The sequence below is a fragment of the Mesocricetus auratus genome, unplaced genomic scaffold, assembly GCF_017639785.1.
Source record: "Mesocricetus auratus isolate SY011 unplaced genomic scaffold, BCM_Maur_2.0 Super-Scaffold_100007, whole genome shotgun sequence".
In the NCBI taxonomy this organism is placed as follows: domain Eukaryota; kingdom Metazoa; phylum Chordata; class Mammalia; order Rodentia; family Cricetidae; genus Mesocricetus; species Mesocricetus auratus.
The window spans coordinates 29,816,694-29,842,969 of record NW_024429191.1 but is presented as its reverse complement, the minus strand read 5'-3'; the positions used below and the strand labels follow the sequence as shown (position 1 = coordinate 29,842,969).

The following is a 26,276-nucleotide window of genomic DNA, read 5'->3' as shown; positions in this document are numbered from 1 at the left end:
CATTACAGAGTGGCTCTGGATGGGGTGCAGACACGAGCTATACACGTTAAACAACTGTAGGGGTGGGAGCGAGACACTGAACGCAGGATTAAGGAAGGTCTGAAACGCCAGTGGGAAGCCACCAAGGGAGCAGGGCTTGGGTGACATGGTAAGTGGAAGCACAAGGCTTGGGTGGGCCTGGAGAAGCAGCTTGAGTGCTGCCACCACAGGACTGAGCACAGAAGGGTCTAGAACAATGGAGGGAAGTTGTCAAGCTGCCCACAGCCCTGGTTTCTACCTTCCCAGCCTGGCCGGGCTTCCTGCCTCTGTGGATACAGTCAGGCCCCCACCCCTCCCCGCCTCTACTGAGAAGGGGTGGGGAGGGTGCTAGGCTCTTCCTCTCCTGGCCAGCAGCACACTGGCTGATAAGAACTCTGCAGCTAACTCTGCCCGTGGCTGGCACCATGAAGGACGACGTGGCTCTTCTGGCTACCGTCACCCTCTTGGGAGTTCTACTGCAAGGTGGGCTAGCTCCTGTCTGGGGGGGAGGTCTCTGTCCTGCTCTCTGTCCTTCAGGCTCTTGGGGTAGGGAATGGGGGTGCTGGCAGGCCTAGGCCCAGGCCCAGGTGAAAGACAGGACACTTCCAGCCTGGGGTCCTGGTGCCAAGGTCCAGGCTCTTCAAGAGTCTTGGCCTCAAAGGGCCTGAGACCCAGCTAAGGGGCTAATACTCCCCTGGAGTGGGGAAGAATCCCGGAAGGAGTGTCTACAGGGGAGCCATGGAAAATGTACATGGGCCAAGGTCTGGAGCAGTGCCCAGTCAAGGGGGATTGTGCACAAGCGAGGGACCAGCTGAAGGATGGCAAAGACGGCTGAGGAGCCTCCGAGGACAGCATATCAGATAGCTGCCTTGTGATGGGGCTGGTGTCTGCTTGGAGTTTGATTAATAGTGAGATAGTGATGGGCTTAGACTGGGAGAGCCCTTATTACAGGCACTTGGAGCAGGGTTATCTGCCAGAGTTAGGGCTGGGTTCGTGATGTCTAAACAGAGAAACTGAGACAAGAGTTTATGCCATTGTTTGGTGGCACTGAGACCCAGGTTTGAGTGACCCTGGCCTGAGGCAGGGTCCCTTCTGGCTGACTCTATAGGAGGGAAACCAGGGTCCCTTAGCCCACAGGACTTGTGCTTCCTATTCCTTGTGCCAATTCTTTCCTGGGACACTGGCTACTCAGGGACTAACAGACTAGACGTGCAGAACGGGAGGTGGATATTTGCCTATGCTTTGCAAGTCAAATAGTTAAGAGGTAAAGTCTCCTGTGGCTCCTCCCACCGGCAGGTAACCCCAGTCAACCCTCGGGCGGACAGATCCTCTCCATTGAACACCGCTGATGGGGCTGGTCGGAGGAGGGAGTTAGAAGGGGGTCGCTCTGGAGAGGCAGGGAGAAGGGGGGACAGGGTCTGCCTCAGGTATGCTGGACGCCACACCTGACTCCCACGTCCCCACGGCCGTAGCCTACTTCTCCCTGCAGGTGATCTCTGCGCGCAGGGCTTTCCACGTGTCGCCGCCACTCACTTCTGGACCTCCCGAGTTCGAGCGCGTCTTCCGAGCCCAGTGAGTGTGGCGGGTCCGGGCGGGTTCGGGTGTCAGCCCAGCCCGGCCGCGCGCTCACGCAGCCCGTGCAACGCAGGGTGAACTGCAGCGAGTACTTCCCGCTGTTCCTCGCCACGCTCTGGGTCGCCGGCATCTTCTTTCACGAAGGTGCGGGACAGTGCGGAGGCTCGCTGGGGGAGGGGGAGTCCCGGGTGGCGGGGGCGTGTTCACAGCGCCGCCTCGCCTTTCGCAGGCGCCGCAGCCCTGTGCGGATTGTTCTACCTGTTCGCGCGCCTCCGCTACTTCCAGGGATATGCACGCTCCGCGCAGCTCAGGTAACTCGGGCCGGACTTCCGGGAAAGCGCGGCAGGGGAGGGTCGCTCCGGGACTCGGTTCTACGGGTGGGAGGCAGTGATCCGAGGCAGGGGACTGGTGGAAAGAGATTGCCTTAGGGGGCGGCAGGTGGGCGGACCTAGCCCAAGGGGCGGAGCTGAGGCCTGGAAGCGGTCCTAGCATGGTGGGGGTGGAGTCTGGATATGTGGGGCGGGGCCTAGGGCTCGGGGCGGGTCCTTGACTCAGCTCCCACTGAGCTCTGCCCTTAGGCTGGCTCCTTTGTACGCAAGCGCGCGCGCGCTCTGGCTGCTGGTGGCGATGGCTGCGCTGGGCTTGTTAGTCCACTTCCTCCCCGACACGCTACGGGCAGCTCTTTTCAGACGGATCCAGGCGCTCCTGCAGATGGCCTGAGGCGAAGGACCTCCTTGTCAGCGCAACTGGAGAAGAGCTTAGAGCAAAATGCGGGGGTGCCCGCCCCCGGATCCCAGTTTCTAATTAAAGTTCCCACGACGGTCCCGCCTACATTCTCTGGGTGGGAGAAGGTTGCTTACCAAGGGCTGCAAACCCTGGAGGGCCCCAGCCGCCTACGGCTGCAACCAGGCTTTGGGAGGCGGCATGGGCCGGCTTGGATTTGAGCTTCTCTCGCTATACCCTCCTCTAGACGGCACCTTGCCTGCCTGCGCAGCTACCTCTGCCTTGACGTTATTTCCAGAAACAGCTACCCTTCACCCTTCTTTCTGTGTCTGGTGTCTCCTTCCTCTCAGGCTGAGCCTCGGCTGCCAGAATCTTGTGTGCATTGTCTTCCACACCCAGCCCGACTTCACTAGAACCAGCTGTTTGTGAGAACTGGTTCAAGTGAGAACGGGGTCCCTATTTTTGATCAGCACTAGATCTCCAACATCAGATGGGTGTAGGTGTTCAGGACACCCCTGCGGAGGCCCACAGAGCGGTGTGCACGACCAGGAATGTAGTCAGCGATATGTTCTCTCACGTGGACCTTAGGGTGCCTGAGGAGGGCCAGAACTGGGGAAGAGGCCCAACAATGTGTGCAAAGGCCCTGAGGTGGGTGGGGATGGCCCATGTATTTTATAGGAGACCCCAGTACGAGCCAGGTGTTGTGGTTCATGGCTGTAATCCCAGTACTTGGGAAGCTGCAGCACAAATTCAAGGCCAATTTGGGCTACAGTTCCAGGACAGCCTGACTGTCTCGACCACTCCACTCCCCCCAACTCCTGCCCCTGCCACACACACACACAAAGATCCTATCATATGATACCAGGGGAGGGGCAGGGAGGAAGACACTGAGGACCACCATGGGGGGCACAACAAAGAAGTTGGCCAACACCTCCCCCACTGAGGCACTCAGGAGCTCAGGTCTTCACAATAGTTGGGGTGGGTAATGTGATGCCAGCCCAAGATGACATGAGAACACTTTGGAAGGGGTTCCTATAGAATAGGTAGGCACACCTTTGGGTACATGAAACCCCCAGTTACTGACTCAGTGTCCAAGACCTTCCTGCTAAGTGGGAATGAGGTCATGTGGAGGTACACCAGACATGGTGAAAAGGGGGCTTGAGAGACTCAGTCCCTGGCCGGACAGAGGTCAAAGCCATCTTCACCAAGTAACCAGCCAGCATTGGATGAGAGTCTCCCAGCATTGGTGAGCAACCCCAATCTTCACCATCGCAAGTTTTGGGAACCCATGGGTATAGGCCAAATACAGACAGGCAGACATGCAAGTGCCTGGCCAGAACACGCACCTATGAGGCATACACTTCATTAACCCTTTATTACAAGTCACGCTCTTATAGAAGTATATGCGAACTTACGTGAAAAAATCAAATGTATCCAAGAATAAAAAACACAGCACATAAAGTAGTGTATGCATTCCAGTGTTCGCGCCGCACAGAGCGGGCGCCCAAGAAAAAGCTCTTCTAAAAAGGCCTGGCTTAAGCAGACCGGCCAGGGGCAAACGGTTCAGTACGGTTCTTTTTGGGCGGCAGCAGGCCGGCCCTCAGGCACAGTGTGGGGGCCGCCTGCCTCCTCCCGCGGCCCGGCGCAGCACCAGCTTCTGGGGCCTCCGGGCCAGCGGTGGACCCCAGGCCAGCCCGAGCCGCCTGCCAGGCAGAACCCTTCAGGTGGGGTGGATATGCCTGGTTCTCTGGGGGCGGCAGCAGCAGCAGCAGCAACACCCTTGGAACCGTGGGCTCCAAAGCCGGCCACGGAGCACCCTTGGAAGCCTTCCATTTAGTCGGCCTTTTTCAGAAAGATCTGCAAGAGTCAGGCTCAGAATAAGCAGATGCCCTGGGGCTTCTTATGGTCTAGCAGGCTGGACCCATCCCTGCACCTAGCCGATCTCACCTCACTCAAGATGACCCACACTGGGGAGTCAGTCTGGATGGAGAGGCGCAGTGCTTCCAGGGGCCCAAAGGCAGGGTCCACTTCCCCTTCGGCTACGCCCTTGTAGAAGGAGCCTGTGGGAGGCAGTACTTAGAGGTAAAAACAAAAGCCACACCCAAACGCCCAGCCCACACAGGCCCTGTCCTACTCACCGATCTGGAGGTAGCCATCAGGGCTCCTAGGATACCGTAGCGTGGCGGAGCGGCCCTCCTGAAGGGCCTCCTTCTCTGACTGGGGATTCTGTGGGCAAAGCAGCAGGGCTGGAGTGGCTGGCCAGGAGGAGGCGCCTCAGCTCTCACCCGTGCCCGTGCCCACCATACTCACGTCAAAGGGCAACACCTCCACAGAAGTGTTGAAGAGTTTATCCTCTGGGTGCTCAATGTTCCCACTGCGGAAGAAGAACCTACAGGCGCCAAGCAGGCTGGTGAGCTGTGGTAAAGGTGAGGTACTGCCCAGGCCCAGCAGAAACGCTATGCCTGGTGCCTCCAGGAGATAGGGGAGGTTGGGCACCATCTCCGACAGTCCGTGGCTATGCAAGGCAGCCAGGGTCTGTGGTGAGGGCTGTCACTGAGTACCTAAAGATCTGGCCGCCTTAGTCCTCACAAGGCAGTTAGTACTATTATGGGTAGTGCTTTTCAAGTAAGGAGACTGAGGGGGGTACATAATTCCCTCAAGGGGTCTAGAAGGGGTACCTAAAGACCCAGGCATTTATGCTGAGGCCTCTAACTGGTGTTCGAACTGCCCCGGAGTTCCCCAGGGAGCACTGACCGCTCAAGGCGCAGCGGCTGGAAGAAGCGGAAGCGGATGAAGTCTCCTGCCGCAGGTGTGAAGGCCCAGAAGAAATCCTCTCGCAAGTAGGCCTTCTCCAGGGTGAAATGCTGGTACGTCTTGAGGCTTGTGCTCACCTCCGCTGGGGGGTTCACATGTTCCTTCCGGAGAGCATGCTTTCCAAAATCTTTATCCTAGAGAGGAAGGGCAGACATCAGCGCCACCCTCCAGTCCTGCCTCTGCCATGCTCTGTGCAAACCCTGTGGCACACTCCACCTTCAGTTTCTGGATCTTGCCCGCCAGTGAGGAGTGAGTGCCCACATGCTGGAAGAGGGACGGCTTGAAGCGGATCCGAAGGTTGGCCTTCTGCCGGTCACAATGTTTCTGTGAACAGAGAGTAACACCTCAGTGTTCAGCTCAGCCCAGATCCCAAGGATGGGGCCTTTCCTTAGGATATCCAGGGGGTTTCCTCAGCTAGCAGCGTTCTCTCCTTGCCACCAAGACATGGCCAGGAACACAGTATGAGCTGGCAGCTCATCGATGGCCTGCCTTCTCTGTGCTGGTTCCAAACATCCACTGCTCACCGCATCTTTCTCAGGGTTGCAGACTTTCACCCACAGGATGTGGTCCAGGAGCCAGTCGATGGGCTTGTCTCGGTAGAACATAAGGATGAATTCCACAATCAGGCTCAGGTCCAATGACTTGAACATCTTCCCTGAGGGGGAAGTCAGGGGAAAGGGCTCTGAGTAGTAAGAACTGCTAAACCCACTTCTTATCCCTGTGGGGCCAATGTGGAGCATCTCACAGTGAACCTTGTGAGAGGACTCTGGGCAGGGCTGGGGACCCTGGGACACCCTCATACAACGGGCACTTCAGCAAGGCTCACTAGCAAGGCACTGGGGCTGAGAGATGGCAGATGGAGGGGCAGAGGTGGGACTGTCATCTGGCTAGCAGGACCAGCAGGACCAGCAGGACCAGCATGGGGGTGGCCTACCAATGAAGCCCAGCTGAGAGAACTCCAGGATCATCCAGTCCTCGGAGGGCTGCTGGAGGGCAAAGTTCTTCATAGTGCTCAAGTAGTTGGGCTTGGCTACAATGTCATCCTCCAGCTGCACAGGGAGCAATAGTGGGGCCAGGGACTCAGGACTGACACAGGGAAGAAGTGGGGTCCCTCACCCACGCGTGACCGTGTGCAGAGCAGGCAAGGGAAGGTCAAAAAGGACTGGGGAGGGCAGGAGAAAAGCTTCCGGCTGACCTGCACATAGTAGATGCCTTTGGACTGGGCATACATCATGAGGAAGCAGTAATCCAGGTTCTGTTTGGTCCTCCACCTGTGGGGCGGGGGAGGGGATTCAGAGCAGAGACGATGATGCCACCACAGAGAAGCCATTGAGGCAGGCAGGGCCCACCCCGCCCACTCCCCACCCCAACCACCAGACAGGGTCCAAAGAGGCATTGAAGTGGTCTAACACCAACAGACTGCTGGGGGTACCGAGCATAAGTACCTGACTCTCTCCTTGGGGTCCCCGAAGGACTCGCGAAGGCGGGAGAAGTCAGGGTAGAAGTGAGGGGAAGGGGAGATGACTTCCAGGAGCCCAGAATGGATCTCTGTGGGGAACCTGGGTGGGGGAGGCTCAGTGGGTGTGCAGCCTCCAGAGGCAGAAGAGGGCTGGGAGCTCCCCAGAACCTCCTTGCCTTAGGAAGCTCACTACAAACGTCCCTCCTCCACTAGGCTCCCAAGGCGCTGGGGTTCCAGAAAGACTGGGGCCCTCACAGGCTTTTAAGAGAGGAGGAAAGCCCCTCCCCACACAAGGCAGAGCTCCTCTTAAGGGTTCCCGGTTGCTGGTACTCACAAGGCCTTGATGTTCTCTGTCACTGCCGAGGTGTACTGTGGGTCAGTCTGTGGGAAGACACTTAGCTTAGCTACCACCCAAAATGGTCTAGAAGGGGAAGGGGAAGGAGTGTGGGCTTCAGATGTCCCCAGATAAAGGAGTGAGTGACTTCCTGTCCTGAGTGCCGAGAGAGATGGAGGGGCTGAGCCTGGCTGTGGTCACAGTTACCTCAGAAAACAGCCTTTTGAGATAACCCAGAAGTGTGGGAACGAAGGGACCTGATAACTAGTGTCCCCACAAGGGGGCGCAAAGGTTCATCTTTTTTTTAACTTTTTGTCTTGATCCATTAGTGAATGAAACTAATGACTGCAGTTCTGATTGTGTCCCTGTCACCCGCCCCCGCCGTGGTCTGCATTTCTCTTTTTGGTGGATTGTTACTGGGTGTCTTCCCCTCCGTGTTCCTGTGCCCAGGGCCACTCGCCTCGGCGATCAGCACCACGATGACTGAGTCTTCCTTCTCCTGCGGGCTCAGCTCCGAGATGAGCGAGTGCAATGTGTCAGTCAGGTACGAGTGCACCTCGCGCCTCACGCTTGGAATGCCCATCACCACGGACACTGCAGAGGCGCGGAGGGGTGACACTGGACAGGGCTCCGGGGACAGCCTTTCTGCCCGCCTCTCGCCCCTCCCGGGCCACACCCATACCTCCGGTGCGGCCCTGGCCCACCCGCACTGCGGGTTGCAGACTGCTCTCCTTGGCTAGAAGGTGCGGCAGATGGTGGAAGACGGTGGGCAGATGAAGCACGTGCCTGTGCGAGACGTTCCACGGCTTCAGTCGCGGATCCTCTGAGTGGTTCCGAAAGGGACAGGTCAGATTTTGCAGGGCTTGAAAACAGCCAGCTCTAGAGACCTCCATCCACCCCATCCCGCTGGAGCTCACCAGTTAGGCGGCCCCAAGTGCGATTGCCCTCTCCGTCCCGCAGCGCCTGCCTCTCGGACACTGCCCTCTTGATTTCGTCCAGCACCAGGTTTAGCTCCTTGGAGCGCTTCAGGCTCTCCTGCTCAGCAGCGTGCAAACGGTCTCGCAGTGCCAGAAACTCCCGCTGGTAAATGTCCACCACGTCACCTGGTGGGGAGCAGGGGGTTGACAAACAGGCTAACACCAGGAACAGCCTCCTGCAGACCCGGTCCCACAGCATGTCATCACTGAACGCCTGTCTGTGCAACAGCACACCTACCTGTAGAGGTATGCCTGCCACACCCCAACTACGGGGCACATACCAGTCAGTTCATGTGAAGTTACACAGATGCTCAGAATGGGGTTGAAAAGCCCTCAGCAAGATTAGCACTGTCAGTATTCTCTCCACCCAGCTATGTCATCCTTTAATATATCCAAGGTAGGGAGGGGTATGATCACCTCCCAGTTCTAGGGAGCAGTCCTCAGCCTCAGACGAAACTTTTACACCCACCAGCTCCCTTCAAGGTTGAGACGACAGACAATCCCATCCTTAAGGCTCTATGGGTATAACCAAACTCCCTAGACTCTCAGGTCTGAGACTGGCTGGGCACAGGACCTGTGACTATGTGTTCTTGCAGGCTGTGTGCGTGTGGCGTATGTGTGTGTGCGTGTGTGTGCGTGCGTGCGTGTGGTGTGTGTGGTGTATGTGTGTGTGCGTGTGTGTGCGTGTGTGTGGTGTGTGTGGTGTATGTGTGTGTGAGCGTGTGCGTGTGGTGTATGTGTGTGCGAGTGTGTGCGTGTGGTGTATGTGTGTGTGCGCATGTGTGTGTGTCTGTGTGTGTGTGGTGTATGTGTGTGCGCGTGTGTGTGTGCATGCATGTGTGTGTGTCTGTGTGTGTGTGGTGTGTGTGTGCGTGTGTGTGCATGCGTGTGTGTGTGTGTGTACGCGTGTGCGCTCATGTTGTCACTAATTGACTAATTGCTCACTCACTGGGTTCTTTCCACCTCACACCCACCCAGAGCTCAGATCAACAGATGAAATTCACTAGCTAGACCAGGGGTTGCTCAACCAGTCCACAGCAGGAGCCCTGACGACAAATGGTCTGTGTTAGGCTTGGATCACCTAGAAGGGTCTGCATGCCACCCTGAGGAGAACTGTCAGACCCTCAGCTATACTCCGAAGCTGGCAGCAGCTGTCGTGCAGGGGTAACTGGGACCCTGAGGGGAGCAGCCTGAGGGTGGAGGAGGGTCCCCAGGGTGAGAAGCACCTGGCCCCACTGCTCTGGCAGGGGCCCACAGCAGGAGGGATGAACAGCATCTCCCTGGCGAGGGGCCAGCAGCTCCTGCCAGCCTGGGCTCTCAAGGCCTTCGTCTGGCTGGCTTTTGCCCCTTTATTTGCTGTCACACACACCTCCCTCTGCTTCTTCTGCACAAGCTGTTTCTTCCGCCTGAATCCCACATCATCTGGCCCAGCCGTCAAGGCCTTCTCTTTGAGTCCAGGAAGCCTCTCCAAATCCAAGCCCATCCCCAGGCATCAAACCCTTGGTGGGCAAACAGCCCCAGAAGGCGGATGAGTTATCCCTGTAGCCTGTAAACCACAGGTAAGGCTCAAGGCAAATGGAGTCACTTCAGGACACACACTTCCTCCTCAGAGCAACCAGGGCAGATATCTAAATGCTACTTAGGTCAAAGGGAAAGGGAGAGGCTTGGAGACAGAAAAGCCAAGTGAATTCTGTTGAGGCATCCCTTACCTGTGGAGCCCCGCCCCCCCCCATATAATACTCTATCTTACCCAGGGAAAACGTCCCAGGCCACACCCTGGCTTAGGTATGGCCCTGAAGGGGGAGGAAGAGGGAGTCGAGTTACCTGATCTCTGAGACTGAGAGCTGGGCTCAGGGGCCAGGTTACCCTGGAAACCTGACCCTTGAACACTGAGAGCCCATCCCCAACCTCACCCTCTCAGCGCTGGGCTATACCACAGCAGACAGGGTTGAGGGATAGACTACTATCAGAGTCAGCCGGGGAGGTATGTCACAGTGGCCTGGATGGGAAGTCCCTGCCTTCCCCTCAGAGTGGAGCTAAAGGGCAGCCTGTGCCACTGGCAGTATCCCAAGGAGCCCTGAGGTGGAGCCATGGAAGGGGATCAGGGAAGTAACACTGATCTGACTCTTGCCTGTGTTTCCCTCAGACCTACTCAGCTCTGGAAGCAAGCCAAGCTCTGCCTGCATTAGACTGCCATAGGTAGGTCACGGTGGGTGGCACGTCTCTGAACCTTCCTGACCATCGAGGCCTAGGCACAGCTGGATCCCTATCCTGGCCTCCCTTCTCCTGCTCCAGTGTTTACCAGCAAGTAATGGGCCCCTTGGGTTCCTGGGCCTGGCTGCCGTCCACCCACTGATCCTGGGTCCTTTCTCTGAACTCCACGGGACCTTTCCTTTAGCAGCCCACCGTATTCTCCTGGCTCCGTTCTACCTGCTGTTTGCTTCCTACAAGAGCTCAGTGATCATATTCCCAGGTCTCTACAGACTGGGGGTCCCCTCTGTTCCTGCACGCTTCACATCCAGAAACTCAAGCTGTGTGACTGCCTCCCTATGGGTTGTTCTTAGTGGGAGACTTCACTAAACCATCCTGTGGCACCCCACACCTCTAGTGTGCTAGGTACGTGATGTAGGTCAGTGATAAGGGCCTGGGGACTCTTGGGTCTCTCTGGGTATGTGGAGCAGGTCAGGATAGGACTTCCTGGGAAGCAGAGGATCTTGGCTTCCATTCACAACTTCCTATTCCAGGGAAGCAGGATAGAGCTGGCCCAGGGGTGGACTGCACCAGTGGGCCATACCATAATAGACTGTACTGGCTACAGGACCTGTGATATCCTGCAAGCAGGATAATTAAACATGCCCCGAGGCTTACAAACCACAATATTACACCTGGTTCCCTCTTGGCAGAGAAAACAGATTTCAGAGCTAAGCTGGGGTACAAACTTTGAACACTGTACTTAGAGTAGGGGAAAGGGCCAGGGTCATAGGAAGATGCCAAGCCTAGCCAAAGGTCTACTATGAACCTGTAAGAAGGTAGGAGGCAGAGGCGGGGAGTGGCAGGTGTCCACTCTGTCTCCAGGTCTTGCACCTTCCAAGGACTCTAGGAGAGGAAGGGCCCATCATTGCCATCCAGTCCAGTGAGAGGGTAACCCTGGACACTGAGGAGGGCTGTGTGGCTGTCTCCCTTCAGGTGGAAACTCAGCAGCTGCTCAGCTGAGGCTATAGTCTGATTCCTGCATGTTTGGCTGCCTCAACAGATATAGCCAAGGCTGCACTGAACCTGGGCCCTGGATCCCAGGGGCATCTGGTCAAGTCTGAGTCCTTTCCATTCTTACCCCGGCTTCTAGGGTGGCCCCTGCTCCTGCTGTGTCTTTCCTCTCTGGCTCCCTGCCTGCATCCTCCTTTCCGGTTCTTTTGCCTTTCCCTTAAGTACTGGGCCCTCTCCACCACAAACTGGAAAGCAGCTCCAAGCTAGTGGCTGACTGGCTGAGCATGGCTCCCCTATGAGCTTGCTCCTGAGTTGTCTGCATGGAAAAATATGAAGTCCCAGCCCAGGTTCCTGATGTCCAGACACCTGGCCTTGCTGGACACCCTTGGAACAGGGCTGGCCCAGTCCCCACCCTCTCCATGGTACAGGCTCCTGGGCTTGTCCCTCAGAAAGAACTCCTCTGCATCTGAGCCACACCTTTCTCTGGCTCTCTTGCTCCCCAGGCCCTCAGAGTGTCAGTCTCCTGGTTACTTCCTCAGGAGGTGTCCTGACATCAGATGATGACATGTGACTGCTGTAAGAAGCTCACAGAAACCACTGCCTAACTGAAGAAGAGACACAAGGGCTAGTGGTCCTACCCACAATGGGACAACTTGGTCCCAGTTCTTCAGACACAGCCCCACTACAGCCTCATGGTCTTCCATGGCCACTCTCCCAAGGGCTCAAAATGTATCCTCCTGGGTGACACACCCTACCTACAGGTAACTCTGCCCTGGCCATACACTTTCCTGATAGCTCATCCCATCCCATAGCCTCCACCCCATCACCCTCTCTCTGTGTGACAGGCGATCTCTCCTCAGAGTTCCTGGCTTATGAGTCTCTCAAGGCCAGTGCAGGCCTCCATCAAAGCAAGGCGAGTCCTAGAGATGGCTGGGCCTGCAGGATCCTGGTGGCTGGAGTTGGCTTTTCCCCAGACTCATTTAGCATAACCTTGGGGAACAGAGAGCCCGTGTGAGGGAGGGAGAAGGCCAGTTTGCCTCAGCCTGATATGACAGGAAGACCAGAAGGCAGGAAGGAAGGAAGCAGCTTTTCGAAGAGCCTCCTGTGTTCAGGCTGGGTGGATCATGGCCTCTCAGATCCTCAGTTCTCAGTCAGCCACTCAGCCTAGCTCTAAGAACTCCTGACAGTGCTGGGGCCTGTGCCCCTCTACTCCCAAGAGGGCTGGCCAGGCACACAGGCTATAGTGTGGACTGGTCCCAGCCTGCCCAAGCTTCAAAGGTGTATCAGGAGCAGAGGTGGGCCAAGGAAACCCCACAAAATGACCACATATCAGATTCCTGGGCTAGCTGATCAGGAGGCCCTCCAGGGGAGTCCTTGGGGCCGGGTGGGGGAGGCTGTAGGCCCCCAGGGAGCAGCACTTACAGAAGCAAGGCTGCAGCAGAGCACAGCAGTGGATGGGGCAGGGGGATGGATGCCTTGGCTGTATCTCCTCACCTGTCTCAACAACCCCGTGCCTGCTCTTGTCCAAGAGCCTGCAGCGGATTCCCTGGGTCCACCTGATTACAACTAGCTCTGTGACCTTGTGTCTCTGCCCCTCTGTGGGAACTCCATAGGTCCTTAACTTGCCAGTGGGAGCGCCCGCCCCTAGGCATAGGATAACCGCAGGCAGACGCCAGTCCCAAGCGCCGCACGGAGGGACTGGGAACTGGTCACCGCTCGCCCTCGGCCAGGCGGGCCCGGGAAATTCTGTTATGCCAGCAGCAAACAAGTGGGGCGAGGATGGGAGGGGCTCAGGTGCACCCGGTGCGGGCCTGCGCGGGGTGGGGGCTCACCTTTCTGGCCGCTGAGCGCCGCGTACCAGGAGAGCGAGAGGAAGGCGCACAAGCAGAAGAGCAGCAGCGTCAGGAAGGTGCCATTGCGGAGCCTCATCTCCTCCGGTGCGCGGCGGGCGCCGGCGGGGCCGAGGCCGCATGGCCCGGGGGACCGGGGCCGGGGCGCGGGGGCCGGGAGGCGGCGGGGGCCCCGGCCCCGGAGCGCGGGGGAGCTGCGGGTCCGGAAGAGGCGGCGGCGCTCTGGGCGGGAATAGGGACGGGCGGGGGCCGGACGGGCTGCTCCTCTGCGGCGCGCGGGTGCTGGCGGCCTCGGTCGGAGGCTGGGCCGGGGCCGGGGCCGGGCAGGGCTGGGCAAGGCGGCAAGAGCCGCGGCCCGGCTAGATACGGGACCGCCGCCGAGTCGACGGCGAAGGGCGGGGCGGCCGGGATTTAAAGGGGCCGCATCACCCGCTGCCGCTGGGAGCACCGCGAGGGGGCGGGGTGGGAGGCCAGCGCCCGGGATCCCAGTGGGCCGGGCTCGGGACCACGGAGCGCGCGTGGAATAGAGCGCCCTGAGGGAGAGGTGGTTCGGTCTCAGCAAAGTCAAGGCTACGGTGGTGGGGAATGAAGGTCAGCTACTATGCAGCAGGGACAGACGGCTGAAGTGCCAGCCCCACAGCTCCGCTTCCAGGAAGATCCCATGGGTAACTCTCCACATCCAGACCTTCAAGCCCTCCTCCCGACCCAGAGGGTCTAGACTTGGGAGGGGACTCGAGTGGCCGGGCTGAGGTTATCTCTAGCTGGCCGGCGCGTCCAGGAGTGTCCGCTGCCCTCGCCTGCGCCCACCAGTTCTGCCTTCCCAGGACAGTCTCTGCTGCGCCTCGGATGGTATGCTGAGGATGGGGGAGGCGCTCCTACTCTATGGAACAAGGACAATGGGCCGCTCTCAGGAGTAACCGAGTCGTTGTTTGTAGGTGTGGAGCACCCTCCGAAACCCAGCCAGTTAGCTTCCCGGTGCCAGGCGTGCTGTGGGCGAGAGTCAGGCTCAACCTGCAGTTTAGAGGGGCACCAGGTCCGCTGGGTGACTCCGGGCTCTGGCTCCGATCTGTACAGCGGCCGCCTCAGCTTTTATTGCTGGTCTTGTCTTGTGCCTTCATATAAGGACTCATTACAGACTTACCCCCAGACCTCTGCCGAACCAGGAACTGGACTGGACACACAAGGACTGGCTGGGCCAGGAGGGCAGCTTCTGGGCATGCATTTTGGTAGCGCCATGTCTACTTCCCTGCTTGGGCCTCACCGCCATTCAAAATGGAACCAAATGCGACTTTGTAAAATGGAGCTAGGCAGGACCCGCGTGATGACCGCTACCAAGTCTGACCACTCGAGTTCCATTCCTCAGGATCCACAGGGTGGAAGGAGTGAAATGACTCCTGCAATTTGTTCTCTGATCTCCGCATGCATGTGTATTTGAGTGTATGTCTCAGAGGGCCCTGCTCAGGGTGGTGTGCTCGGCTGTGATCAAGGGCTGGTTTGCAGGAGGGGAGGTGGTGGTCTCAGGAAAGTAGAGGCTATGATGATGGTAATATATATATGTACAGTGTAGTGGCCCACACCCAGGAGGCAGGCGGATCTCTAGGAGTTTGAAGCCATCCAGGACTACATAGTGAAATCTTGAGGTGGCAGGGAAGGGGGGGAGGCACAAGAAGCCAGGCTCAGCCGGAAAACCGCTGTTGTACAGTTTGGAGTGACTTAGAGCAGGTTACAGCCTTATTTCCACACCTGATCTTGTTGGAGCCCTCTGAAGGAAACTATTCTGGTTTGTCTGTATTTCCACAGGAGTCTTCTCTGTGTTGCAAGAATAGTAGGTTTTTCATTTTAGTCATATAAGGTCTTAATTTTATTTAAAAACACAACAACAAAAAATAGTGGAGCCAGTAAAATGCGGTACATGCCTCTAATCCTAGTACATGAGTATTAGAGACAGGTGGAGCTCTGTGAGTTCCAGGCCAGCCAGAGGTATATAGTAAGCCCCTGTCTCAAAAACAAAAACAAAAAAATTTTGAGACCAGCCTGATATATACAGAAAATTCAAAATTCTAAGCTAAGTAGAGTTATATAATGCAGCTGTCCCAAAAACGAACAATAAGGCTGGAGAGATAGCTCAGCAGTTAAGGTTAAAAGTACTTATTGCTTGATTTTCCAGAGGACCTGAGTTAGGTTCCCAGCAGCTATATCAGGTGGCTCACAACTTCCTGTAACTCCAGCTCTGTAGGGCTCAGACACCACCAAGCCTACAGGCTCAATAGGTAGGAGCACAAGCACTAGAGCACTTGCAGGAGAATGCGTGTGTGGACACACACAAAAAATAAATCTAACAATCAAGTAACGAAAGTGTGTCAGAGATGGAGATGTAGCTGAGGGGTATAGCACTCACTTCCAACATCAACTAAACAAAAAAGTATGTTTTACCTCCAAAGCCACAGAGAAACCCTGTCTCGAAAAACCAAAAAAAAAAATGTTTTAAAGTGGGATGATTTGAGAAAAATGCTGCAGTTATTAAACCAGGGTATGTGAAGGAGGGGGACAGTAACCATATTTGAGCTCCTCCTCCATCCCATGACTACCTTGGAGTAGGGGAGCAGGAATGAGGAGGAGCCCATGGAGGTCCCTGATAAGGGAGGAAGCAGGGCCTCTGTAGAAACAGGCCCATGGTGTTAGGTAGAGCCCATGGTCAGGTAGGACCTGGAAGCAGCCTATCTACCTGCAGGCTTCTGTCTCCCTTTAAAATGGGGCAGCGGTTGCCAGGCACGTGTCCTATTTTCCACATCTTGTGCCTTTGTAGTAATGAATTCATCCTTGCAGCAGGGGACTGGCTTTTACCTGAGGCTCAACTTCAGGTCCTGAAGACTCACTCAAGAAGATGGAACCACATGGGCCCAGAAAAACCCTGCTTCCCTTTTCAAACCCCAGCTGTGGGTGTTTCTCCCTTTGTTCTCACTTGTCACAAAGTGAAATACAGTTGTCCCCACTTCTTTTTTCAGATTTGGGGTCTCACTATGTAACAACTGGCTGTCTCGTTACTCACTGTTCAGACCAGGGCTGGGATTACAAGCCTGTAGGACACCCAGCCGTTAGGCCACAGCTCCCAGCCATGGTTCTGGGACAACCTTTGGAGGTGGTCTAGGAACCCTGCCCTGAGCGAGGGCCAAGAATAGAGCTGAGGCCAGGCAGTGGTGGCGCATGCCTTTAATCGCAGCACTCGGGAGGCAGAGGCAGGCGGATCTCTGTGAGTTCAAGGCCAGGCTGGACCAACAACCTCCAAAACAATACAGAGAAACTCTGTCTCATAAAACCAAAAAAAAAAAAAAAAAAAAAAAAAAAGAATAGAGCTGAGAGGAATATAAAATCCATGCATGTTTTAAGTGAAACTTGATGTGCCCTTCGATTAGGAATAGGAGCCAGCCTATGTCACAACAGAAATCACAGGGATTTTCATCTACTTCAACTAGAAATGTGGCAGGCACTTCATATTTCTGATATTAGTCCTGCCTCTAGATCTTACAAGTTAAGAAGAATCATGGGACTGGGTGGTGGTGGCACATGCCTTTACTTCCAGCACTCAGGAGGCAGAAGCAGGTGGATCTCTGTGAGTTTGAGGTTAGCCTGGTCTACAAAGTGAATTCCAGGACAGCCTCAGCTGTCTTGAAAAACAAAAACCAACCAAACAAACAAATAAAAAAACTAAACAAGAAAACAAGAATCATGGGTATTTACACATATATTTTTACAAATATTTTTCTGACATTTATATTTTAGTGATTTGTTGTAAGGCATTGACATATAAAACATGGGTCTGTAGGATACACCTATAATCTCAGCTTTTAAGAGGAGGATGCAAGAGGATTGAGTCCAGCTAATAGCTCTGTTTTTTAAATTATTTATTTATTTTTACTTGCATGTATGTGTGAAGGTATCAGATCTTGAAGTTACAGACAGTTGTTAGCTGCCATCTGGGTACTGGGAATTTTTTTTATTCTTTTGGTTTTTCAAGACAGGTGGTTTTGGAGGCTGTCCTGGAACTCACTCTGTAGACCAGGCTGGTCTCAAACTCACAGAGACAGGCCTGCCTCTGCCTTCCGAGTGCTGGGGTTAAAGGCGTGCGCCACCACTGCCTGGTGCTGAACCTGGGTACTCTAGAAGATCAGTGAGTGTGTTCTTAAGCACTAGGCCATCTCTCCAGCCCCAACAGTTCAATTGTTAAGAGGAAAAGATTTAATCCCCAACAACCACAGGCAGCTCACAAGGGAATTAGTCTCCCTCTTCTGGCCTCTGAGAGCACTGCACACACATTGAATACATACATTCATGCCAGCAAAACACTCAAATACATTAAAACAAAACAAAAAAATTTCTTAAGATTTATTTATTTATTACATACACAGTGTTCTGCCTACATTCCAGAAGAGGACACCAAATTGAATTGTAGATGGTTGTGAGCCACTATGTGGTTGCTGGGAATTGAACTCGGGACCCCTGGAAGAGCAGTCAGTGCTCTTAACCTCTGAGCCATCTCTCTAGCCCCTAGAACAAAAAAATTTAAAAGAGAGTTCAGGGTCACCCTCTGCTCCAGAGGCAGCTCAAGGCCAGCCTGGGTTATATGAGATCCTACACACATGCACACTCGCGCATATACACACACACACACACACATACACACACACACACACACACTCTCTGTCTCTCTCTCTGTCTCTCTGTCTCTCTCTGTCTCTCTCTGTCTCTGTCTGTCTCTCTCTGTCTCTCTCCCAAGAATAAGTAAAAAGCTGGGCAGCACTGGCACACACCTTTAATCCCAGCACTCAGTAGGCATTGATAGGTAGCTCTCTGAGTTCGAGGCCAGTCTGATCTACAGAGCAAGTTCCAGGATAGAGAGGGACACATAGAGAAAGCTTGCTGTGAAAAAACAATAAAAAAAACAAGAATAAAAGATGTTTTTAGCTGGGCAGCGGTGGCAGAGGCAAGCTGGTCTCTGTGAGTTCAAGGGCACCCTGGTCTACAGCTCCAAAGCTACACAGAGAAACCCTGTCTCGAGAAACAAAACAAAAACAAAAAAAGATGTTTTTAAATGATGGCATGTGCCCATAATCCCAATACCTGGGAGGTTGAGGCAAGAGGATTACTTCAGGTTGGACTGTATAGTGAGTACCAGGTCACCTGGCCTACAGAGTAAAGGTTGCTTCTGGAAACAAAAATCGAACCAAACAAAGAAATACAAACACGAATGCTTTGATGTTGCTCTGGCCACTGCCCTGCCAGAACCTGTCCACCTTGCCTAGGGCTGGAGAGGCAAGGTCCATGCAGCTTGGCAAGATTATAATGAGGGAAAACAATCATTCCTGGAAGAGTAGAGGGCCTCCTATGGAAAGTGAGTTTAACTGTAAGTCTGGGGTGTGGGGTGTGTCTCAGAGTAATTGTTCTCAGTAGACACAAATAAACCTTAAAGGGACAGTGCCCGCTCCCCACCAGTGCAGACAGAGAGCCCAGTAAGATCCTGGCCCCAGGTTTACAGGGGGAAGGATCTTTATGCATCTTGTCAGGAATTTATTTACTTTAGATTTTTCTTATTTCTTTTTGATTCAATATAGCCAAGGCTAGTCTTGAATTTCTGATCCTCCAGTCACTGCTTCCCAAGTGCTGTGAGTACAGTACTCAGCAGTTTATTTAAGGTTTTGTCCTGAGATCAAAAAGCAGGAAGACTGGTTAGGCAGTGGTGGCAGTGCACACCTTTAATCCCAGCACTCAAGAAGCAGAGGCAGGAGGATCTCTGTGGGTTCGAGGCCAGCCTGGTTCTACAAAGCCAAGTTCCAGGACAGCCAAAGCTACACAGAAACCCTGTCTCCAAAAACAACAAAAAGCAGGAAGAACAGGGCCTACAGTTTACATTTAAATCTCAAGATGAGCCTTCCTTTGGCAATGAGAGGAATGAGAGGAAGCTAGACCAGCTACCAGAGACAGGCTCTTGTGGGTGAAAGTCCAGAATGCAGTATTAAACCAGAACTGCAGAGAAATTATTCTGAGCCGACAGCATTTGAGAACAGGCTTTTATTTTATTTATTTGTTTAATTTTGAAATCGGGTCTCTCTATGTAGTCTTGGCTGTCCTAGAACTTGGTATGCAGACCAGGCTGGCCTTGAATTCACAGAGATCTGCCCGAGGTTCCCTGGGTGCTGGAATGGAAGGCGCCTGGGTGCTGGAATGGAAGGCGGAGCACAGCTGAGAACAGGCTCTCACCTAAGCTCCCTCACATGTCTCACAGCAGACTCCCAGAGTGCTCTCTGCTGGAATTAACCAGAGAATGAGTCAGTCTCAGAGCCTTAACTCCAGAGACACCCAGGCACACCCAAATGAGCATTCTTACAGAAGAACTGACAAGTCATGTTATCTTTCCTAAAACTCATCTCTTTGTCTATAATCCCCCCCTCATTAAGGTGACATACAAAGGTGAGATGTCACAGAGAGTGAAGGCTTTTACTGCCAAGCCTAGTGACCCCAGTTCCATCCCAAAGATACACACGGTGCAAGGAGAGAATGGATTTCCACAAATTGTCCTCTGAGACCTCCACATGTGCACTGTGGTATAGACACACACACACACACACACACACATTCTCTCTCTCTCTCTCTCTCTCTCTCGCTCTCTTTCCTCTCTGGCTCTCTCCTCCCCCTCTCTGGCTCCCCCCCTTTAATAAACTCCATGGTTAATATTAAAATAAAAAACAGAAAACAAACCCCCAAATTTAAGTTGATATTTGGGCTGAGTCTGGTAGTGCACGCCTTTAATCTCAGCATTCAGGAGGCAGGGGCAGGTAGATCTCTGTGAGTTCGAAGCTAGCCTGGTCTACAGAGGTAGTTCTAGGCATCCAAGGCATACAAAGAAACCCTGTCTCAAACAAACAAACAAAAAAAGCAAAATAATATTTTGTGGGGTTTTGTTGTTGTCAAGGTCTCCCTGCTAGCCTCTAAATCAGGGTCCCTGTGCCTCTGCCTCCCCCATGCTGGACTAGAGGCTTGGCTTAATTCATAGGCCTATGATTCACACACATGTGAAAAATCCAACAGAAACTCACCATTCTGTATCTTATTTCAAACAATTAACAACAATAGCCAGGACTAGTGGGATGACTCAGGGGTACAGGCACTTGCAGCTAATCCTGGGGGCCTCAGTTTGACTCCCCATCCTTACATGGTAGTAGGAGATAAAGACTCCAAAAGTTGTCCTCTGACCTCCACATTCATAGCGTGGATGTGTGCACATATATATAATAAGTAAATCAATGCAATTAAGCTTCTTTTGGGGTTATTTTGTTTATTTGTTTGTTTGTAGACAGGGTTTCTCTATGTAGCTTTGGGGTCTGTCTCAGAACTCCCTCTGTAGACCAGGCTGACCTTGAATTCACAGAGATCCACCTGCCTCTGCCTCTGCCTCCTGAGTGCTGGAATCAAAGATGTACGCTACTACCGCCTGGTTTAAAGTTTTATTTTTCTTTTTTGAGACAGGGTTTCTCTGTGGCTTTGGATCCTGTCCTGGAACTCGCTCTGTAGACCAGGCTGGCCTCAAACTCACAGAGATCGCTTGCCTGTGCCTCCTGAGTGCTGGGATTAAAGGTATGCACCACCAACACCAGACTTAAACTTTTCCTTAATGTCACAGTCCTTCCAAATCGGCACAAGAGGGTAGAGATCCCTGATCAAGCACCTAGGAAAAAGGCAGTCTGGAGTGGGGTGGGGATGTTTTAATGATGGCATACTTACTGAAGTTTCATGTCCATCAAGGACTCTGACAGCTCTACTCATTTTAGCTCTTCCCCAGGCTTCAGGGATAGGTACTGGAACAATGCTCCCTGGCAGAGGAAAGAAAGCTCTAGAAGCTTTGGCATTAGCAAATAAAGAAATACTTGCCTTGTCATTGGCCTGTGACTTTACTGTCTCAGGTCCTTGGCCGGAACTAATCACATGGTCTCACATTAAGGGAGCAGGTTGATTTCATAGATATATAAAACTCAGAACGTTTCCTAGCATAAAAGATACATGAAGTTATTACCGTTGCTATTAGGAATTAGAATCGACAAGAATTGCTGGTGGTTTGAGGGACAGGGTGTGGCCACAGGCTTCTAGTTATTATCCCAGTGGTGTTCTCTGGGTCTCTGGGGTAGACAAGGGACCTGGGGAGATAGCAGGTCAGTGCTCTTGGCCTCAACATATCCAATGCAAACGTGAGTCAGCGAAGGCTTCCCACCTCTGTAACCCCAGTATTCAGGAAACAGAAGCAGGAGGATTATTGAAAGTTTGAGGTCTGCCTGCTCTAAATTGTAATTACAGACTAGTCAGGGCTGCACAGCAAGATCCCATCCTTTTTTTTTTTTTCCTCTGTATTTTTCCAATTTTAGTATATGTGCTGCCTAAGTGAGCACAAAATTATTTTGTTACTTTGGGTTTGTTTGCCTTGTCTCATTTTCTAAATTATTTCCAGTGTTTATTTTATGTCCATTGATGTTTTGCCTGCATATATGTCTGTGTAAGGGTGTCGATACCTTGGAACTGGAGTTACAGACAGTTGTGAGCTGCCATGTGGTTGTTGGGAATTGAACCTGAGTCCTCTGAAGAGCAGCCAGTGCTCTTAACCGCTAAGCCATCTCTCCAGTCCAAGATCTCCTCTAAAAAAAAAAAAAGCTGTTGGGATCCTCAGTGTGTAAAGACACTTGCCATCAAGCCTGATGACCTGAGTTGTACTCCCAGAGACCCACATGGCAAAAGAAGAGAACTCCCAAAAGTTGTCTTCTGACCTCCACAAGGTACTGATTCCATTTTGATTTTTAGTCTGGTCTACTGAGCCTGATGGAAGAACCTAGTAAAAATAGGAGCCACAATCTTCTATAATTTCACTGGTGTGTGTGTGTGTGTGTGTGTGTGTATTACACATGCTACATCATTGAGTTAGATCTTCAGACTTTTGTTTACTTTTTACTTTTTTTTTTTTTTTGGTTTTTTGAGACAGGGATTCTCGGTGGTTTTGGAGGCTGTCCTGGAACTCACTCTGTAGACCAGGCTGGTCTTGAACTCACAGAGATCCGCCTACCTCTGCCTTCCGAGTGCTGGGATTAAAGGCATGTGCCACCAATACCCAGCTTACGTTTTAATTTTGAGAAAGGATTTCTAAGGCTTTGAAATTGTGATCCTTCTGCATCAGCCTCATGATCACAACATCATGAGGTCTAACTGCCATTTGTATTTTTTTATTTAATTTACTAACATTTGCTGACCCGGGCACCACACAAATGCTGGTCAAGGTCCCCCTTGGGACCTCTTGGGAACATTAGCCAAGCAAAGGGAGTATCCACAACTAGGGAGAGACATTGACACAAAGAGTACAGAGGAGGGAGCATGGGAGGATGGGAGGGAGAGGGAACTGACTGGGATTGATATATAAAATAAGATTGTTTCTAATTTAAATTAAAAAACTAAAAAGAAAAAAAAGAGTATGGAGGATTTAAGCATCCCTGGAGGCCAAATAGGAAGAAGGGAGCTGGCCTGGGAAGAGTCAGGTGAGAGTCAACCTGGTTGCCAGAGCTCTGGAGTACAGAAGGTCCTTAGAGAACAGTGGTACCAAGGCTTTGGGCATCCTGTTACTGCTCCTGGCATTGGAATTCCCTAGATAGGGAGACAATGACTGCTCTCCCCATCCCATAACTGCCCAGCTCCTATTTCTCCTTGAATGGCTTTTCACTCAGGCCCCTCCAGGCCTAGGCTCTTTGAGCTACCTAAGATGGGGTTTCTGATCTCCTCATAGTCCCTCCACCCCCAGCTCTGCCATTATCTTTCCAGAATCTAGCCACCAGCTTTGGGAGACTCAACCACCCCACAGGGTAAGTCTCAGGTTAAGGGGTGATAGAGGAAGGAAAAGACCTGGAGAGGGGACGAGGCCATCAGATTCCCATTCCTACACTTTTCTGGGCCTCGGACCCGGTACCTAAGTGTGCAACACCCAGGAGAGAGCTGGGCATTGGTTCCACTTCAGCATCAGGGAGGAGACAGAACAGTGGCAGTCTTAGGGTGTCAACCACAGCAACTCTTATAAGGGAAAACATTTAATTGGGGCTGGTTTACAGTTTCAGAGCTTCAGTCCATTAGCATCATGGTGAGAAGCATGGTGGCAGGCAGACATGGTGCTGGAGAAGGAGCTGGGGCTTCTACATCAAGATCCACAGGCAGCAGGGGACTGTGTGCCACACTGGATGTAGCTCCAACATATAAGAGACCTTAAAGCTCGCCCTCACAGTGATGCACTTCCTTTAACAAGGCCCCACCTCCTAAAAGTGCCATTCCCTCTGGGCCAAGCATTCAAACACAGGAGTCTATGGGGGGGCCAAACCTATTCAAACCACCACACCTAAAACCAAGTTGGCCCAGTGAAGGGTCAGTTGGCATTCTCAGTCAGGAACGAGCCCTTCCGAGGCTGTGGACCCAAGTCCACACTCTTGGGGACAGGTCAAGAACAGTCTCTCCAAGGCTCTTCCTCTGCCCTTTTGGAGTTGGCGCCCAAGACTGGCAAGTTCTTGTGCACCTCTGTGCCCCAGGGAGTTTGCTGCCAAGCTGGGGCACCCCCATGTATCTGTGCTCTCACCTGGGACACCCCCATGCATCTGTGCACTCACCTGGGACACCCCATGCATCTATGCACTCACCTGGGGCACCCTACTGCATCTGTGTACTCACCTGGGACACCCCCATGCATCTGTGTACTCCTCACCTGGGACACCCCATGTATCTGTGCACTCACCTGGGACACCCCACTGCATCTGTGTACTCACCTGGGACACCCCCATGCATCTGTGTACTCCTCACCTGGGACACCCCATGTATCTGTGCACTCACCTGGGACACCCCGATGCATCTGTGTACTCACCTGGGGCACCCCACTGCATCTGTGTACTCACCTGGGACACCCCCATGCATCTGTGCCCTCACCTGGGACACCCCCACTGCATCTGTGCTCTCACCTGGGGCACCCCATGCATCTGTGCCCTCACCTGGGACACCCCCATGCATCTGTGTACTCCTCACCTGGGGCACCCCCATGCATCTGTGCCCTCACCTGGGACACCCCCATGCATCTGTATACTCACCTGGGACACCCCCATGCATCTGTGTACTCCTCACCTGGGATACCCCCATGCATCTGTGCACTCACCTGGGACACCCCCATTCATCTGTGCACTCACCTGGGGCACCCCATGCATCTGTGTGCTCACCTGGGGCACCCCCATGCATCTGTGTACTCCTCATCTGGGGCACCCCCATGCATCTGTGTGCTCACCTGGGGCACCCCATGCATCTGTGTACTCCTCACCTGGGGCACCCCCATGCATCTGTGTACTCACCTGGGACACCCCCATGCATCTGTGTACTCACCCGGGACACCCCCATGCATCTGTGCCCTCACCTGGGACACCCCCATGCATCTGTGTACTCCTCACCTGGGGCACCCCCATGCATCTGTGTGCTCACCTGGGGCACCGCCATGCATCTGTGCACTCACCTGGGACACCCCATGCATCTGTGTACTCCTCACCTGGGACACCCCCATGCATCTGTGCACTCACATGGGGCACCCCCATGCATCTGTGTACTCCTCACCTGGGACAACCCCATGCATCTGTGCACTCACCTGGGGCACCCCCATGCATCTGTGTGCTCACCTGGGGCACCACCATGCATCTGTGCACTCACCTGGGACACCCCATGTATCTGTGCACTCACCTGGGACACCGCCATGCATCTGTGCACTCACCTGGGACACCCCCATGCATCTGTGTGCTCACCTGGGGCACCCCATTCATCTGTGCACTCACCTGGGGCACCCCCATGCATCTGTGTACTCCTCACCTGGGACACCCCCATGCATCTGTGTACTCCTCACCTGGGATACCCCCATGCATCTGTGTACTCCTCACCTGGGACACCCCCATGCATCTGTGCACTCACCTGGGGCACCCCCATGCATCTGTGCACTCACCTGGGGCCTTGTGATGCCTCCCTTTTGCCTTCTGGGTATCGCTAGCAGCTTCTCCATCACCCCTGCATATTGTCCTTAGGGCCCAGCTGCACCCCACCCCACTCCATGAGGTTTCAGTCTAGTGTCAAACCCCAGCCCCGCGACCCTCTTTCATCCCATGTAGGTGGTCCAACTCCAGAGGGACTGGAGGGTTCCCAGCCTCCATTGCCCCAACATATTACATAATTCCTCCATTGTTTTTTCTTTTGGGATAATCCTAACAGTCTTTGGGATGTGTCCCCCTTCTTGTCACAGAGCCAGAGACCTCACACTTGTGCTTCTGTAAAAAGGAACTAAGAGAGAGGCTGGGATGCAGAGTGCTTGCCTAGTGTGCAGGAAGGGAGGCCTTGGGTTTTATCCCTGACACTACCAAAAATGCAGGCTGAAAAGCTGAACAGCACCCATCTGGACTCCTGACTTCACACCCCAAAGACAGCAACCAAACTTGAGAAAAGCATTGTAAAGTCGTGGAGGAACGTGAGGAGGTAGTGACAACATGCCAAACAGCAATAAGCAAAATGATGCCCAGCACTTGGAGGTGTTTTCCAGGGAAGGCACCACTGAGGACATACCATTTAGGGAAGGAAACTGCCATTCAGAGAAGGGGAGGAGAGGGCTCTGGGACAGGGGTAAGCACCTTGGAAAAAGTACCAGGTGGAATGAGCGGGGTGTATCTGGGAACTCGGGGTGCGTCACTCCAGTGTTAGCCGCTGCTCTAGACAGGTACATAGTCATAGACCAGCATTCTCACAGAGAAATGCGTCTCACTGGGCCTAGGTGGAGAGGGGATTCAGAGGGGCGTGTCCCTGTGACCCCCAGTCTCTTTCCTCAGTGGCCTGGGCTCCAGCTGAACAGCATGCATCTGGACTCCTCATCCCATAGCCCCCAGGATGTCTGTATGCGAGGGGAGGGTGGTAGGGGGAAGGTTTCATTGTAAATAAGAGAGAAAATATCCAGGGCAGAGAAAAATAGTAGACTGGGCATGGGCAGGGTTAGAGAAACAGGAGAGAACAGTGGAGACAGTGAGAGACAGCAAGAGGGGTAGGTGGGCTGGGGGAAAACATTGCTGCTATATAGAAACAGCAGGCATCTGGGAGGAGGGGGTCTGGGGAGATGAGAAGAGCCAGGATGCTAGCTAGCATGGGGGCTTTGAGATGTATATCGAGTAGCGACTGAGGTAGCTTGGATGCAGGCATGGGCTCCCATATCAACTATATAGGTGTGTGTCAGTGGAAGAGAATACCAT

General features: G+C 53.6%; 2 protein-coding genes across 5 annotated transcripts; one reads left to right on the top strand and one right to left on the bottom strand.

The window, feature by feature from the left end:
- Positions 1-343: 343 nt before the first annotated feature.
- On the top strand, positions 344-2,635 carry Ltc4s (leukotriene C4 synthase). 4 transcript variants are annotated; one of them, XM_013114805.3, is made up of 5 exons: positions 344-501; positions 1,491-1,590; positions 1,667-1,737; positions 1,823-1,904; positions 2,273-2,635. In XM_013114805.3, exons 1-5 carry the CDS (start codon positions 444-446, stop codon positions 2,535-2,537), a joined length of 576 nt encoding a protein of 191 aa, XP_012970259.1. In that variant the 5' UTR covers positions 344-443; the 3' UTR covers positions 2,538-2,635. The 4 variants fall into 4 exon arrangements, with proteins under 4 accessions (XP_012970259.1, XP_040604459.1, XP_005071912.1 ...); XM_040748525.1 differs by having other exon boundaries at positions 2,193-2,415; XM_005071855.4 differs by having other exon boundaries at positions 2,172-2,415.
- Positions 2,636-3,672: 1,037 nt separating this feature from the next.
- Positions 3,673-13,103, bottom strand: Mgat4b (alpha-1,3-mannosyl-glycoprotein 4-beta-N-acetylglucosaminyltransferase B). Its single transcript, XM_005071857.4, has 15 exons — positions 12,937-13,103; positions 7,841-8,026; positions 7,606-7,746; positions 7,384-7,517; positions 6,924-6,970; positions 6,576-6,689; positions 6,326-6,401; positions 6,065-6,179; positions 5,655-5,785; positions 5,347-5,454; positions 5,071-5,264; positions 4,627-4,705; positions 4,455-4,542; positions 4,264-4,376; positions 3,673-4,173 (listed from the first exon to the last, which is right to left on the bottom strand). The coding sequence occupies exons 1-15, from the start codon at positions 13,031-13,033 to the stop codon at positions 4,150-4,152; spliced, it is 1,647 nt and encodes a 548-aa protein (XP_005071914.1). The 5' UTR covers positions 13,034-13,103; the 3' UTR covers positions 3,673-4,149.
- Between the last annotated feature and the right edge of the window lie 13,173 nt (positions 13,104-26,276).